Genomic DNA, 16,863 nt, shown 5'->3' with positions numbered 1-16,863 from the left:
GAGTCTCCTGGAGGGTGTATGCTAATTAGGCTTTACGATGAGATGACGAGGGATAACTTTGAGGGTGAGGGTGATACTGTCATCCAGTTAGTTAGTCGAGACAGGCAGGAGGGAGGCAGTCAGGTAGGGAGCGAGCCAGGCAGGCAGGCACACAGACAGACTAGGGGAGTTGGCTACCCCGCTCGTAGCCAAGCAAACCAGACAGTCAGTTAGCTAGCTGGCCAAACAGTCAGTCCTCCTGGCTACTCAAAACCAACTAGTCATCAGTCATCCAGCTGATCATTCAGTCATCCCACCGTTCATCCAATCAGGGGATGTCATTTTATGGTCCATCATCCACCCTATCGTCTGTTCATCGAGTCTATTATCCGTATATTGAGGCAAAATCTCATTGTAGTTAGATACTCCTTTCCCGTCCCTCCTATCTCCTCCTCTTATCCTTCCTCTTATCTATCCATTTTCTCATCCACCGAACCAGTAATGGCTGGTGGACTGAATAGATGCTGACACAGAGGTTCGATGCTGCAAGTAAGGAGGCAGAAGGCATTTGGCTGTGGCTAGAGCGACGGAGGGAAGCACATCGTATGGGTGCAGGTGTGGCGGGCATATGAAAAACTCTTTCCAGGAGTGTTAGGGTGTGCACGCCTTAGAGCTCGTGATGTTACGATGACGAGAGAGAGAGAGAGAGAGAGAGAGAGAGAGAGAGAGAGAGAGAGAGAGAGAGAGAGAGAGAGAGAGTTTGTGTGCTGATATACACATCATCATGGAATTAACTGGTCGTATAATCTGCTGAATAAAATGGGAAGGTCTCAAGCGCTTTACCAACCCTCCGCCGAGCTGTTGGGTTAGGAGTATGGCATCACATGGAGCTGTGTCGGGAAGTATACTGTCTAGGGATATTCGCCTAAGCGATAGGGGATGAGGGAGGGAGGTTATGGGACTGAGAAAGGATGCTGGTTACGCTCTAGCAGAGGGGAAAAGGCGCAAGGGAATTGCTTTGAAGGAAAGGAAAGAGAGGAAAGCTAAAGGGGTGGTACTGACGGATGAATGGTTAACGAAGGTGAGAGTGACTGAACAAGGTTTTACATGGAAACAAAATAGGGGAAAAAGGGAGATGATATTCACAGCCTGCTTACCTTGGCCATAGCTGAGCACGAGATTTCCCCCCTGTGGGCCAAGGGATAAGGAGTGTTTTTGTAGTGGTTTACGGTACTAATACATGATTGCGTTTTTCAGTGAGGCTTCGTAATCCGAGCCGCGGCTCCATTATTGGCTGTTTTCGTAGTGGCGGTGTCATAGGCATACTCGGGTATACACTCTACTGGGAGATGGTATGTAGTTGTTGCTTCGTAGAGAATTTCAAGAGTTTTAAGGTTTGTTCAAAGAGGTTTGGAGATAACATGCATTGAGAGGAGTGTATACAGGTAATTCTTTGAGACTTATATTCGTCTTCAGAGACTAAGTTTGTGTGCACAACGGTACAACCCTTGACCACGACGGTACAACCCATGAGCACGACGGTACAGCCCTTGAGCACGACGATACAGCCCTTGAGCACGACGGTACAACCCTTGAGCACGACGATACAACCCTTGAGCACGACGGTACAACCCTTGACCACGACGGTACAACCCTTGAGCACGACGTTACAGCCCTTGAGCACGACGATACAGCCCTTGAGCACGACGGCACAATCCTTGAGCACGACGGTACAAACCGTTGCAACATGACGGCACGACCCTTAAGCACGATATTACGACACCTTGGGTATGATTGACCCCAGGCTATGACCAGACCTATAAGGATCAGGTCAAAGGTCACCCCGTCAGACGGTCCATGGGGTCGCACCGTCATCCTCAAGGATCGTACCGTCGCGTTCGAGCTGTTAACGGAGAGAGAGAAAGATAGATAGATAGATAGATAGAGAGAGAGAGAGAGAGAGAGAGAGAGAGAGAGAGAGAGAGAGAGAGAGAGAGAGAGAGAGAGAGAGGCCTAGATAGTTGTTCCTCTTACGAGATGATGACAAAGTGTTTCTCAGCTTCCGGGAGTTCATAAACGCCTCAAGCCGTTGGCAGAGCTCCTGCAAGGCTTATAGAGATGACACAAGTAAGCAAGTTTTCAGGGTGGAGAGGAGGTAGGGACGAGCCGGGCTCAGCTAGGCTTAGTAAGGACTAGCGATTCCTTTAACGGCGACAGCAAGTGTTGGCAGAGGTTCTTAAAAGTGTTATTCTTTTTTTTTTTTCACAGAACACACTGGCGTATGAACCTTATCGTCGCTGTGGTATGTGATGGCATTACAACGGTTTCATTAAGGTTTTCCATATTGTTTGCTAGTGTGGTTCTCATTCGTTCAGGGGATGATAAGAAGACTCAGTGGGTCATAAATGGCCTTGGGAGATGCGAAGGTCTGATAAGAACAGTTTATTATTATCATTATTATTGTTGTTATTATTATTATTATTATTGTTATTATTATTATCATTATTATTATTATTATTATTATTATTATTATTATTATTATCATTATTATTATTATTATTATTATTATATATATATATATATATATATATATATATATATATATATATATATATATATATATATATATATATATATATATATATATATATATATGGATCATAGGGTGGGGGAGGGGGCGAAAATTCTGGGGGCCTTGAAGAATGTGTGGAAGTCGAGAACATTATCTCGGAAAGCAAAAATGGGTATGTTTGAAGGAATAGTGGTTCCAACAATGTTGTATGGTTGCGAGGCGTGGGCTATGGATAGAGTTGTGCGCAGGAGGATGGATGTGCTGGAAATGAGATGTTTGAGGACAATGTGTGGTGTGAGGTGGTTTGATCGAGTGAGTAACGTAAGGGTAAGAGAGATGTGTGGAAATAAAAAGAGCGTGGTTGAGAGAGCAGAAGAGGGTGTTTTGAAGTGGTTTGGGCACATAGAGAGAATGAGTGAGGAAAGATTGACCAAGGGGATATATGTGTCGGAGGTGGAGGGAACGAGGAGAAGAGGGAGACCAAATTGGAGGTGAAAAGATGGAGTGAAAAAGATTTTGTGGGATCGGGGCCTGAACATGCAGGAGGGTGAAAGGAGGGCAAAGAATAGAGTGAATTGGAGCGATGTGGTATACCGGGGTTGACGTGCTGTCAGTGGATTGAATCAAGGCATGTGAAGCGTCTGGGGTAAACCATGGAAAGCTGTGTAGGTATGTATATTTGCGTGTTTGGACGTATGTATATACATGTGTATGGGGGGGGGGGGGGTTGGGCCATTTCTTTCGTCTGTTTCCTTGCGCTACCTCGCAAACGCGGGAGACAGCGACAAAGTATAATAAATATAAATATAAATATATATATATATATATATATATATATATATATATATATATATATATATATTATTCATTCACTATTTCTCGCGTTAGCGAGGTAGCGTTAAGAACAGAGGCCTGAGCCACAGAGGGAAATCCTCACTTGGCCCCCTTCTCTATTCCTTCCTTTGAAAAAGTAAAAACTGGAGGGGAGGATTTCCAGCCCCCCGCTCCCTCCCCTTTAGTCGCCTTTTATATAATCTAGTTTTTCTTTAACTGAAATATGAATCTTACAATTGTATCTTCTTTTTGGGTATCATAAACCACTGTAAAGATTGGGAATGGTGGAAGGGACTTCCTCGTTGGTATGACAGTATTTTTCATGTGTATTTACAAAGGTTGCACAGTGTATAGTCTCACTGATTTATATGTACGAACTAAAGTCGGTTTTGATTGATTTCATATTTCCTAAATAAGAGTAAACTTGCTTAAAGGGTTTGAGTGCCCCTTTATTGTTTAATCCATTGAACGCAACGGTACGACCATTGAGCTCGACTGTACGACACTTCAGCGCAACCGACACGACCTCCCTGGGTATGATGTGGCATGGGATTTGACAGGACTATATTAATGGTGGCATCAAAGGTGAGGCCGTCATATCCACGGGTTGTGCTGAAGGGTCGTGCCGTCGTGTTCATGGGGGTCAGTGGATGGTCGGGAATGTGTGGAATAGTTCATGACCCAATTCAGAAGTCGTATGAGAAACTGAACGTCAGCCTTGCGAGGAGAGAGATTGAGAGAGAGAGAGAGAGAGAGAGAGAGAGAGAGAGAGAGAGAGAGAGAGAGAGAGAGAGAGAGAGAGAGAGAGAGAGAGAGCCATCCTTCTAATTCCTAATGCAAGATTTTAGTATATACAACGAGATTTTGATCTTAAGCTGGGTTAGTGCGAGGTGCTTACTACATGTGTGTGTGTGTGTGTGTGTGAGAGAGAGAGAGAGAGAGAGAGAGAGAGAGAGAGAGAGAGAGAGAGAGAGAGAGAGAGAGAGAGAGAGAGAGAGTTGTCAGGCAGTGTGTAGGAACATAGCCAGCGTGCATTAAGCATGGTTTATCTTGCTCACCTCGTTCCTGTGTTCATTTCAGCCTTGGCCAGCCTGGACAGCGGCACCAAGGGCTGCATCGTGGTGGAAGACGCAGCCAAAGTCATCGCCGCTGGTGCCGATACGAACGACGCCGAGACCACGACCCGACCCACGCAAAGTAAGTTGTAAACATTATATCAAGACGTTGTGACTGCTACTCCGGAGTGGTCATAAGTTGCTGATGTCAGGTACGAAGGAGAACCAAATGTGTGAGCACAAGATGACCTCAGGAGGAGGGAGGGAGTAGAGGCACGCGGGAGGTCGCTCTTCAAGAGCCACCTCGAGAGAGTGACCCCAATGGTAGTGCGTCAGAACCACCTCAAGAGCTTGACGGTGAAAGGTCACACTCGTCACGGGGAAGGTCGCTCGCCAGGGCTGCCACCACCCCCACCACCTTGGGCATGACTCTTGAACCTCTTGGAAAACGTGACTTTGGAAGGTCGTTCGCTAGAGTCACCTCTTAGGGTCATGACGCTGAAGGATCTTCGTCAGGACGTAATGCTCCAGATACTGTATTTGTAATCCGTTTCCATCCTGAGCGAGGCAGCGCCAGGAGGACACGAACAACAGGCCCATTTGTTTACATCCACTCCCACATAGACTCACATCCAGAGCTGTTACTTGGGATGAAGTTCGTGGGATTACGGATGTCCCAGAGCTTCATCCTGCGTAGGTGATGTCTCGCGGGCTGTCCATGTCTTGCTTGACGCTCGACCTCTTCAGGCCAGTTACTGCTAGTTGATATGGGTCACGAAGGAAGCTCTTGGGGTATGATGGCCTGGCCTTTGACCTGACCTTGACTGACCAGGTCAGAGGTTATAAGATCACTATACTTAAAGGATGTAGTACGGTCGTACTTAAGGCGTTCAACAAGTGGGCATTTCTCGCGCCCAAGACAAGCCTCCCAGTCAGATGTGCGTACGGCTATGTTGGCCAGAAGGTCCTTTTAGATTCATAGTTGCCGTGAATTGAGACTTTGAGCTGAGCTGGGGGTCTGCAAGCTGCTCTGGCAGCCAGTCGGTCCTTTAATGCTGTGTTCCGGTCTCTGCTGTCCATCGTAAGGGTCAGGAGGACTTGTGTAGCTGCTGTATCTGCCGTTTCGGCTATGTATAATCATTAGAGATGCGCAACTCTGTTATGGTCAAGCCAGCATCTTGTACGAGCCTGTAACGCAAGGTCTGCTGCACCGTTCAAACTGTCTGTTACGCTGCACTTCAGAGTATATATATATATATATATATATTTTTTTTTTGTGTATTCATTCTGGGTTCAGTGCAAAGGTGTGTGCAGTATGCTCTTCAGTTGCACCAGTTCCAGCAGAGTTGTCCTCAGTGCCGTGCGGGGTTTTTTCAAATGGATAGATTGTGTTCGTGAACCTCTGCATCTGTCCCTTTGGTCTCGGTATCCCTTGTTGGAGAGACACCAGAATCTGAGGCTTTCTACCGCAAGAGCTCAACGCAAGAACTTGCCTGACAGATACATAGCATTCTTGCAGGTCTGAATCCATCTCAATACGTCTGGTTTTTATTCATCATGTGAAATGCGGCTCTGAAAAGTCTGGAAAACAACTTTAAGGTTATGATTTTCGCAGATTATCGCCTGCAAAGCCTGAAAAAAAAAGATGGTTTCTAAGTTGAATTACTCGTAGTAGGTTTATCCTTTTTGACCTCCAGTTCCTCCTCTTGAGTTCTTACTTGTATTTGAAAGATAAAACTCTGACTGTGGACTCAGTAGTCTTTATACATGATGATTTATGTTTTCCATCAATAAAGAAATACCTGGAAAAAGTTGTTGACCAAAAATAAAAGAATAGTTCCAGTGAGCTTAGTAAAGTTTTAAAGTTGATTTAATTTTTGATTTTCCAGGTCGCCTGCCATCACCAGGTAGAAACTGGAACCCGTGGTTTTGAAATACCAGGCGACATCCACCATTTTCCCCCGCTTTTTTTCTTTCCAATGTTTCCGAGTGGATTGTATTAGTTAGAGAGAGAGGCACCAGGACCAGCAGGGATGATCTTAGATACCGATTAAAGGATTTCCACGTGTCATCTTTGCCTCAGTGAAGGACAGTGTTGCTGTATGCCTTTTTCACACGCTTTGGGAACCCCTTGTTGCTATTTTTTTTTTTTTCCACGTACTTTGCGAACCCCTTGTTGCTATTTTTTTTTCCACGTACTTTGGGAACCCCCTTGTTGCTATTTATTTTCCACGTACTTTGGGAACCCCCTTGTTGCTATTTTTTTTTTTCCACGTACTTTGGGAACCCCCTTGTTGCTATTTTTTTTCCACGTACTTTGGGAATCCCCTTGTTGCTTAAAAGGAGAATGGAGTGTGGAAGAAAAGAGGCGTAGTTCTCGTGCGTAGTGAGTTGTCGGTTCCCAAATAGACCCTCATTTATTCTGCTGATTGATCTTGTTTGGCTGCTGCCCACTTTATTTTTTTTTAGAGAGAGAAAAAAAAGAAAAAAAAAATGTAATGGCTGCTGGGTTCGGAGGCTTTTAAGTCGTTGTGATATTTTAAGGGCTCCATCTTGAGATGTCGTGCTTGTATGCACGAGGAAGGAAGAGAGGAAGTCAGAAGACTTTCTGTCTTTGATTGTCTCATGCAAGTGTGTTTAGGAATCGGTGTGTCGGACTTGTGTTCTTTGATATTCCTTTTACAGACTACAACGCAGGCGACAACATTGTGAGAAAACGTAAGATAAAGGTCAGGAGGTGTGGGTTGGATGATCTTTAAGATTCGAAGGATAAAAAATCAAAAATTGTAGCAGTCCATGAAGTAGATAGGAGGAGCAAGTCGAAGAGCTCGAGGGACAAGAACGTTAAGTTCTTGTGAGAAAAAGGCGGGCTAGTAAGAGGGAGTGAATGGTGTGTAAGTATAAGGAACGCGAGTGTGAGGGTCAGCGGGGAAGAAACATGATCTCTAGATAGAAAAACATGATTGAGTAGCTTACCAGGATGAACGTAAATGTACATTAGGAAAGGCTTTAGTTGCCCTTTGCCTTCTGGAAGTAACCTTACCGTTTTCCTTGAACCTCTAAGAAGGCTGAAGGTACGGGAAGTGCCACTCAAGGTTCAGCTTTGCTCCGGACGAGTCATAGGAACCTGCAACATTTGCGGGCTGAAGATGGTGATATTATTTCCAGGAGATGCTGTCTTTGCTTCTCCCTTTGCTCCATAGTTCGTTATGGTTCCAAGGATCTTTGAAATTTGGTCGGATTGGTTACGAGATGTAACTTTTCTGGTGGTCAGTGTGAGAGAAGTCCCACCAGAATATTCACATTGAGTTGGAGGACAGAATGAGACAAGTCGCGGAACTTTTGATTACGTTCTGTGGAACTACCAATTTTCTGCAAGAGTCTGACCACATGGGATTTACCAAACCAACTGTTTGTAAGAACTGCAGCTTCGATTAGTAATTGGAAATACTGAGGGAGTTCGGGGTCAGGAATACGTCAATTAGGAGTTCTTCGTCGGATGATCGCTTCGTCAGGACCAGTGAGGATTTTGTTGATCTTTTTACGAGGGTTTCTTCTGCACGGAGTGGACACAGTGTGACATGTAACATTAGGAGGAACATGGTCTCTCCAGGTCCTAGTCCACATGTACCACACATCGACAGGGATTTGATGATATCGCTCCATCTGACTGTTAACTCCGACAGACATTCCTTTAGAAGTGAGGGTGGAAAAAGTGTCAATTACAAGTGTGGGTTTCGACAGGCTGCGGGCCTGAGATTTAAGTTGACATCTGAGCAGAGTTAAGGCAGAACTTGTTGGTGACTTCGGGCGTGCTTAGGGAGAGCCTGTCCATAGTAAATGAACTGGGAGGAGAGATGGATCCCACAGATGTCTCTCCCCGACCAAGGTCCTCCTAGGGCTGGTTGACTGGGGCTGATGCTTAGGTTCAGGGTTCGAGTGACTTTGGTCCCCACATTCGAAGGTTCGTTCTCGTTTTATTATGTTTTTTTCGGGTAGTTTGTTCAGGAGTAGTGAATACGACGGGCAAGGAACACATTTTTTAGTAGTTTGTCAGGTAGTGCTGAGTTGTGAAAGAGACCCGATCTTGGGGGGGGGGGGGTCATGTGAGTTCATGTGAGGTTTACGGCTTCTATGTGGAGGACGAAGGTAAAGTTTGATGATGAGCCATATGGTGAGGTAATACATGTAATATGAGAAACTGTCTCAGTAGATTACGTGGACATGAATGAATGGAGGAATGAGAACAAAAGATGGCTATAGGGATTATGGATAGCTTTTAGAGTATATATATATATATATATATATATATATATATATATATATATATATATATATATATATATATATATATTGAAAAGGATCACAATTTTGCTCGTGATCAAGTATATTGCTATGAATGGACAATTGCATGTTTACCAAATGGCGTCCTAGCTACGTCTATTCGTTGTGTATCAACTGACTGTTATATTTCTCTCTTGTATCTCCCCTGATGATGTGATTATTACACGAAAGTGTTGATATAGATTTCCCTTGTTGGCTAGCTTGAGAATTATGTTAGTTATCTCTGTATACAGATGTGATGCCATATTGTTGGATTATTTCTTAAAATTGGTTACCAAAATTGCTAGTAATCTTACTTAAGGTTAAACGGTGAGATGATGAAATAGAATTCCGGTAAAGTTGGATGATTCCTCCACGTCTCCAGTGCAAGTCTTGTACCCCTTCTAGAATGGCGTTATCCTCTTGACTGTTTGATGACTACAATAACCATCTATCATGTTAGCCTACACATGGCTTGGCCAGGTCGCGGGCCTTCCCCTTATGCACCTCGTTGATGTACCCATACACACTCCTTGAGGGAGCGAGTGAACACGTATGATCTGGTACTCTGAATATTCCAGAGGGCCAAGTTGATGGTAAGGCCACCAGTGTCTTCCTCACCGAATGAGAAGGCTAAGTCATGACCAGAATGTGTTACTGATACATGAGAACTTATGGACAAGATGGTTCTTGTGACTAGATCAAAGACCAAGATGCCAGTCCCTGGCATTGACTAGGTAGCGGCATAACTTACCTGGCTGTAATGCCATTACTTTTAATGCCTTGTCTTACCTTCAAGAACATGACATGTACAGTCGCTTGGTAAGGTTAACAAGAGGTGGCATTTGATACCTCCTCAGACTGCTTGCGGTACATGCCTCTGACGCCCTGACGCTGAGGGAAGGTGTTGTGACGGAGAAGTGGTACACCTCTGACGCCCTGACGCTGAGGGAAGGTGTTGTGATGGAGAAGTGGTACACGGACGCCCTGACGCTGAGGGAAGGTGTTGTGACGGAGAAGTTGGCTTTTTAGATCTGTGCTGGAAGCAGCCATTGGTCTACTGCAGGATCGCGAGGTGACACACTGTGTGGGTTCATTGTTCGCAGGATGTTGCTGAGAGGCTTGGACCTTGTGATTGCCCTGGTGGTTTTTAGGACGTCAGAGAATTCCACGTTTGAGACAGAGAGGCTTCTCCTCTCCTGACCGTCTGAGCTAGGCATTTTGTGGCGCTGGTACAATTTCGTCACACGAACAACCTGAAGTGACCTGTGGTCACCTAGGATTATTATTATTATTATTATTATTATTATTATTATTATTATTATTATTATTACATTATCATCTATATAGTTTCAGACTGTGTCGTAATGCCACAGTTACTAATTGAATGTTGAAATCCCTTGATAAGAATTCAAGAACGAATAGTCGTGAACTCGTACGCTGGGTGATTAGAAGATTCTAAAGGAACCACATCATCGCCTTGATATCCGTCTGTAATACTGCAACTTGTGTGTTCACAGATGTTGATTTAAAAAGAGCCACAATCCATCCAACACACAGGCCACCTTGCCTGACGTATGATGCAAAGTTGTATGTTGATAGAGAGTGTGATAGTAGAGTGTGTTCTAAGTGACAGGCCTCTACTTTAGACCTCCCCAGTCCCCGTACAGTACAGACAGGTAGAAGATAGGAAACTACACACACACACACACACACACACACACACACACACACACACACACACACACACTGAAGAATCCCTTCCTTTCAGTCGTTTTCGCCCCCCGAAACGTTTTCTTTCACCTGACGGTCTGTTTTTCTTTGTATTCCACCACCGTTTTCTCCGTGGCCCCGGCTTGTCTGTGAGTAAAGGAAGTCTCTCCTCCGGGGTCTCTTGAAAATTGCCGACAAGTCACCTGTTACGTTCTCTGAGCGACGTTCTTTACAATTCTATTTGTGAGTCTCTTGCAAAGTGCAAGAGAAAGCGCCTTGGGAAATTAGGTACAATAAAAAATGATTACGGTCAATGCATCTGAAAGCAACGAAGAAAATGTGTCTTGTCTTTTTTATAAACGTGTGTGTGTGTGTGTGTGTGTGTGTAAGCAGTAGTACCAGTACGTCTTTTAGTATGAAAGTCAAGCTTCTTCATTTACCACAGGAAACAGACCATCACAAATATGTTTGTGGCCATGAGGGTGTTACCTGTGTCCAAATTGTCCTTAACAAGTAATGCTTTCGGAGCGTTTGATTAGCAAGCACATTATCTGAATACGTTTAGGAAAATTCTACTTCTGGTTGTCTCGGATCTCCATGGCGTGTACGGCCAATGTTCTGAGTGTGTTTCCGGCCGTGTTAAAGGAGTGTGTCCTGACTGCGTCTTCGAGTGCGTTGTGTAGAGTGTGTTACGCTGAGTGTTGTCTTGCACCTGAGTCTGTTTGAACGTGTCGTTCTTAGGGACGGTCCTGAACCAGTCTCTCCATCAGCCGACTCTGGAGTTTCTAATATGAATTCGAGTCTTATTAACGAAGTTGAAAGAGTCCATTTACGGACTTGACACCATCTACGACCTGGGAGTCAAGCCACGGATTCGAGTCTTGTCTCCGGACTCTCGTCCGTCTACGTACCTGTTCTCCGTCTACCGGCTGGAGTCCTGGTCCTGTCTGCGAGTTGCCGAGCTTGACGTAATCTCCCTCGATTGATCAGTAATCACTCGTGCCATAATTACGGGAACGGCTGAATTGCATCCGATCATTTGGTTTTAATCAGCAAGGTTATCGATCCTGTGTAATCCCCTCGTACTGGTCGACCTTAATGACATTCCCAACTAGAGGCGGTTGATGATGGGAGTGGGGTGGTGGGGGAGGAGAGGAGGATTTAGGATTATCTATTCCCTTTCATCAGTTCTTCGTCATCAACGACAGGATTAATGCTTAATTTGCAACTAGCTCCCCCCCCCCCACTCTCTCTCTCTCTCTCTCTCTCTCTCTCTCTCTCTCTCTCTCTCTCTCTCTCTCTCTCTCTCTCTCTCTCTCTCTCTCTCACTCCAGTTAAATCGTCTTTCCACGTTCTCCTTTCCCACGATGGCACCCTCACCTGAGCCTTTCACTTTTCCATTGTCCTCTCTTCTCTTCTCCCATTCCCTTGTTCTGTTCCTTTCTCTTACCGTACCCTGCCCTACCGTACCCTACCCTTTTCCCTCTCATCGTATTCCTCCTCTTTTCCCTCTTCGTCTTTCTCCCCTTCCTGTTTGTCCCCCCTTCCTTTCTCTCATATGCACTCCTTACCCTTTCATCATCTCCGTCATTTTTCATTTTATTGCTTCTTTCCCCCTTTTTTTCCCGTCATCTGTTTTCTGTTCCCCACTCATCGTTTCGCCTCCCCTTCCCTTTCATCATCGTCTTCTTCCCTTCCTTGCTCATCTTCTTTCTCCCCTTTTCCTCTCGCCGTCTTTCCTTCCCTCTCGTCTTCCTTCCTTTCCCGCTTATCGTCTTCCTTTCATTCCCTCTCATAGTCTCTCTCCCTTTCATTCCCTCTCATAGCCTTTCTCCCTTTCATTCCCTCTCATAGTCTCTCTCCCTTTCATTCCCTCTCATAGTCTCTCTCCCTTTCATTCCCTCTCATAGTCTCTCTCCCTTTCATTCCCTCTCATAGTCTTTCTCCCTTTCATTCCCTCTCATAGTCTCTCTCCCTTTCATTCCCTCTCATAGTCTCTCTCCCTTTCATTCCCTCTCATAGTCTCTCTCCCTTTCATTCCCTCCCATAGTCTCTCTCCCTTTCATTCCCTCTCATAGTCTCTCTCCCTTTCATTCCCTCCCATAGTCTCTCTCCCTTTCATTCCCTCTCATAGTCTCTCTCCCTTTCATTCTCCCTTTCATTCCCTCCCATAGTCTCTCTCCCTTTCATTCTCCCTTTCATTCCCTCCCATAGTCTCTCTCCCTTTCATTCCTTCTCATAGTCTCTCTCCCTTTCATTCCCTCTCATAGTCTCTCTCCCTTTCATTCCCTCCCATAGTCTCTCTCCCTTTCATTCCCTCTCATAGTCTCTCTCCCTTTCATTCCCTCTCATAGTCTCTCTCCCTTTCCCTCCCATCATCTCTTCCCCTCCTCCCTTTCCCTCTCATCGTCTCCCTCTCCTCTCTCATCGGTAGGTCGGGTGGGGAATGGCAGGCTGGGAGGGAGGCAGGGCATTAATCTGGATGCCAGCGGACATAAGCTTAAGATAAGCGGTCACTTCAGCCTATATCACGAGACTCAAGCTTAAGCTGCGTCTGAGACGTTGTGTTAGGTACGGTGATACGTGGCCTTAGTGTGTAACGTTGCTGGTGTGGTCAGTTGCCACGTCTTTTATATTACGTCTCGTCGCACTCGTCCACGTAAAAGGCACAGCTTTGGGCTTGACTGACATACGTCAGGACTCATGATCTGGCCTAGTGTCGTTGTTCGAATATATATATATATATATATATATATATATATATATATATATGTGTGTGTGTGTGTGTGTGTGTGTGTGTGTGTGTGTGTGTGTGTGTAATAGGACGTGTTTCATTAAAGACCATAGCATAATCATTACTAATGAGTTTCTTTTTGACATTTGATTCACAAACACATATTCGCTGTTCTTGAGGAAACTAGACAAGTAAATTCCCAAATGCCATTTTCATTATGTTTTCAGAACGTAACACCTTGACCTCTTTCGCCCTCCTTGGGGCGTCGTCAGACTGACCAAACAGAATTCTAGAAAGTATTGAAAACACCGAATATGACACATGCATAGCGAGGAAGACTGTAGGTTCTTGGAGACGGCTGTGACCTCCATGAGGAGGTTGAGGGGGGGGGGGGGGGGGCTGTATGTGTGGGTCACCTGATCTCACGTGTCAGGTCAGCGGTACGGGGCCTTCCTGCGGGTGGTGGTCTTTTGGAAGGTTGGAGGAGCGAAATAGCCTCGGGCTCCTGACTTGCCCAGTTTGCTGGGTGTTGCGCGAGGGAGAAAATTCTTCGATAGGAAAAAAGAAAGAAAAAAAATTTCTGTTATGAGTGATTTGTCGTGAGTGTTGGCAGTGCTTGAGACTCTTCGTCTTGGTCATCCTCTGCTGTCGTGGTAGGTGAGTGTTGTCATCTTTTTTACATGTGCCGTCTAAGTGCACCTTCCTTCGTGGGTAGTGTTAAGTCTAAGACTCAGAGATGTGGTGGTAGATCCAATATCCTCTCCTATCTTTATTCCTGCCAACCCAGTCCTGTCCCAATCTCTATCCCTAACGCCTCCCTCTCCTCAGTCCTATTCTTTCTCCATCCCTGACACCCTCCAGTCTTATCCTTTCTCTATCCCAGACGCACACCCCTCAATCCCAGACACACACACCCAGTCCTATCCTACAGAGGCCACTGTGTATCCTTTTTTTTTTTTTCCGTTCCGTCTCTTGTGTTGTGAGGGTTCCTTTATATTCCTTCCCTTGCTGTGGCCTGCGCTGCCCTCCCTAATGCCTCGTTTATACTCCGCCCTCACCTCCCTGTTGCCTCACCGAGGCACACTACTCTTCCCTCTCCCTTCTCCCCTCTCCCTCCAACTTCCCACTGTTTTTTAGTTTCCATCTAATTTACTCCCACCAGCACATTGTCCCCTGTTTTCCCAGCCTTTCTTCTCTCCCTCGCCTGGCCCACTCTCATTCCCTCCCCTTCCTCTCTCACACACTCTACTCTCCCCGTCCTTTCGACACATTGTACTACCTCTCCCCTGCCTGCGTTCTCTCGCTATCTCCAGTCTGATGTTCTCTACCCTGCCAGTCCCCTACCTTCCTCTGCTAGTATATTGCTTTCCCTTGCAAGTATCCTGCCTTCCCCTGCCAGTCCCGTAGCTTTCCTTGCTACTACCCTGCGTCTTCTGTTGTTGGTCTGAAAAAGTATGTTAGCCTCACCTCCCCCATGATATACATCTCATACTCCACATCTCTCCTCCTACACCTGCCTGGCATCATCTGCCTCCAATTTACCTAGTCTTTCTCACTCTCTTCCCCACATCTTCCTTTCATTTCTTTCCACATTCTCTCTCTCTCCCTCTCTTTCCTTCTCTTTCCCTCTATTTGATACATACTTCCCCACCATCTCTGTGCACCGTGTACCCTGCCTGACCCTCCCCACATCCCACTCTCTCCCTACATCAAGAGGGCTCGCCCCTCCCGTCCCTCCAGTCCACTCGCGCCCCTGGTGTGCGGGTCCCCAGCCTGACACGCACCTCTCCTGGCCTACATAATGCACGGGTCCGACGGGTCCTCTGGCAGCGTCGGAGGAAGGTGGCTCCACCTATGAATAAAGCATCCCCCCCTCCCCCGACACACACACTCACCAGGACCCCTCCATCCACCTGCCACAGCTGCTGATAGTCCTCCTCCTCCTCCTCCTCCTCCTCCTCCTCCTCCTCCTCCTCCTGTTAGCTACCACTAATCACACAGCTGCTTCTGCTGTTTTTGCTGCTGCTGCTGCTGCTGCTGCGCAGACTGCGCCCTCGCTCCGGATGTCTGCAGCTCCCCGCGCCAGTGAGTGTTTAGTTTTCCCATTCGTCATTTTGGTGTGTCCTTTATCCCGCAGGGTCGGCTTGACCTCCGTGTGTGTGTGTGTGTGTGTGTGTGTGTGTGTGTGTGTGTGTGTGTGTGTCTGTGCTCTCATTGCCTTCATAAAAGTTGGTGTGCCAGTCTCTCTTTTCAGCGGACATCTCGCATGTGTCGTTGCTGGTGTTATTTCCGTCTTTAAGTCTGTGGAGAGACTTGTCAGGAAATAAGTCTCTGGAGTCTGTGGGTGGATGTCAGCCACAGTTGGTGAGGTGGATGCCAGCCACAGTTGGTGGGGTGGATGTCAGCCACAGTTGGTGGGGTGGATGTCAGCCACAGTTGGTGGGGTGGATGTCAGCCACAGTTGGTGGGGTGGATGTCAGCCACAGTTGGTGGGGTGGATGTCAGCCACAGTTGGTGGGGTGGATGCCAGCCACAGTTGGTGGGGTGGATGTCAGCCACAGTTGGAGGGGTGGATGTCACCCACAGTTGGTGGGGTGGATGTCAGCCACAGTTAGTGGGATGGATGTCAGCCACAGTTGGTGGGGTGGATGCCAGCCACAGTTGGTGGGGTGGATGCCAGCCACAGTTGGTGGGGTGGATGTCAGCCACAGTTGGTGGGGTGGATGTCAGCCACAGTTAGTGGGGTGGATGTCATCGCCGCTTTCCTGTCCATTGAGAACGTTCTCTCTGTTTAGACGGGAGCGTATCTTTGTGCGCGTCCATGGCGTGTACAGCTGGACGAAAATGTGAACGTTGGTCGGGAACGTTTTTTGAGTCGGGAACGTTTTTTGAGTACTGCCTTACGTCGTATGAGTTTACGTTGGACTTTTCTTAACGTCAGATGACTCTACCCTGGACTCTGTGGACGTCATGGAACTATTTAGGCTCCATACTGTCACGTGACTCACTCTTGGACTCTCTTCCACGTCATATGACTCACCCTTGGAGTCTGAAATGACTCTAACCCTGACCTCCACCACGTCATGTGACTCTAACCCTGACCTCCACCACGTCATGTGACTCTAACCCTGACCTCCACCAATGTGACTCTAACCCGTACTCTGCCTGGCATAACGAGTTTCTCTTTCACTGAATGAGATCCAGTGATTAATATCTGTTAGGAATGTTGATCACGCTTGTGGTTCATGCCAGGTACTTAACTGCCTCGCACGTGAGTTTCTGATACACAACCCCCGGCGTTGAGAGCTTCGATGGGAACTGACTGAGGCGCGAGGAGGGAAAGAAAGAAAGACTTCTCGCTAACAACAGTCGTTCACACAACTCATATATATATATATATATTTTTTTTTTCCAGTGGCGTAGATGATGTTCAACACAGTGGAGGGAATACGTGTACGTTGTAACTCCTTCCTCCATGGGCTACACTGGCTTTCCTCCTCCTCTCCTCCTCCTCCTCCTCCTCCTACTACTACTACTACTACTACTACTACTACTACTACTACTACTACTACTGCTACTACTACTACTACTACTACTACTACTACTACTACTACTACTGCTACTACTACTACTACGACTACTACTACTACTAC

The 16,863-nt window shown here is 46.5% G+C and overlaps 1 protein-coding gene across 5 annotated transcripts in view; it reads left to right on the top strand.

Moving 5' to 3' along the window:
• The window catches only part of LOC139752068 (teneurin-a-like), a 1,037,677-nt gene that overhangs the window by 666,448 nt on the left and 354,366 nt on the right, over window positions 1-16,863 (top strand). For all 5 annotated transcript variants that reach the window (XM_071667906.1, XM_071667907.1, XM_071667905.1 and 2 more), the window contains one exon: window positions 4,466-4,582. In XM_071667906.1, the coding sequence (XP_071524007.1) occupies window positions 4,466-4,582 (117 nt within the window). The remainder of the gene's footprint in view (window positions 1-4,465; window positions 4,583-16,863) is intronic.

Source organism: Panulirus ornatus, chromosome 12 (assembly GCF_036320965.1).
Source record: "Panulirus ornatus isolate Po-2019 chromosome 12, ASM3632096v1, whole genome shotgun sequence".
NCBI classification, from domain to species: Eukaryota; Metazoa; Arthropoda; class Malacostraca; order Decapoda; family Palinuridae; genus Panulirus; species Panulirus ornatus.
This window is presented reverse-complemented; position numbering and strand designations above follow the sequence as displayed.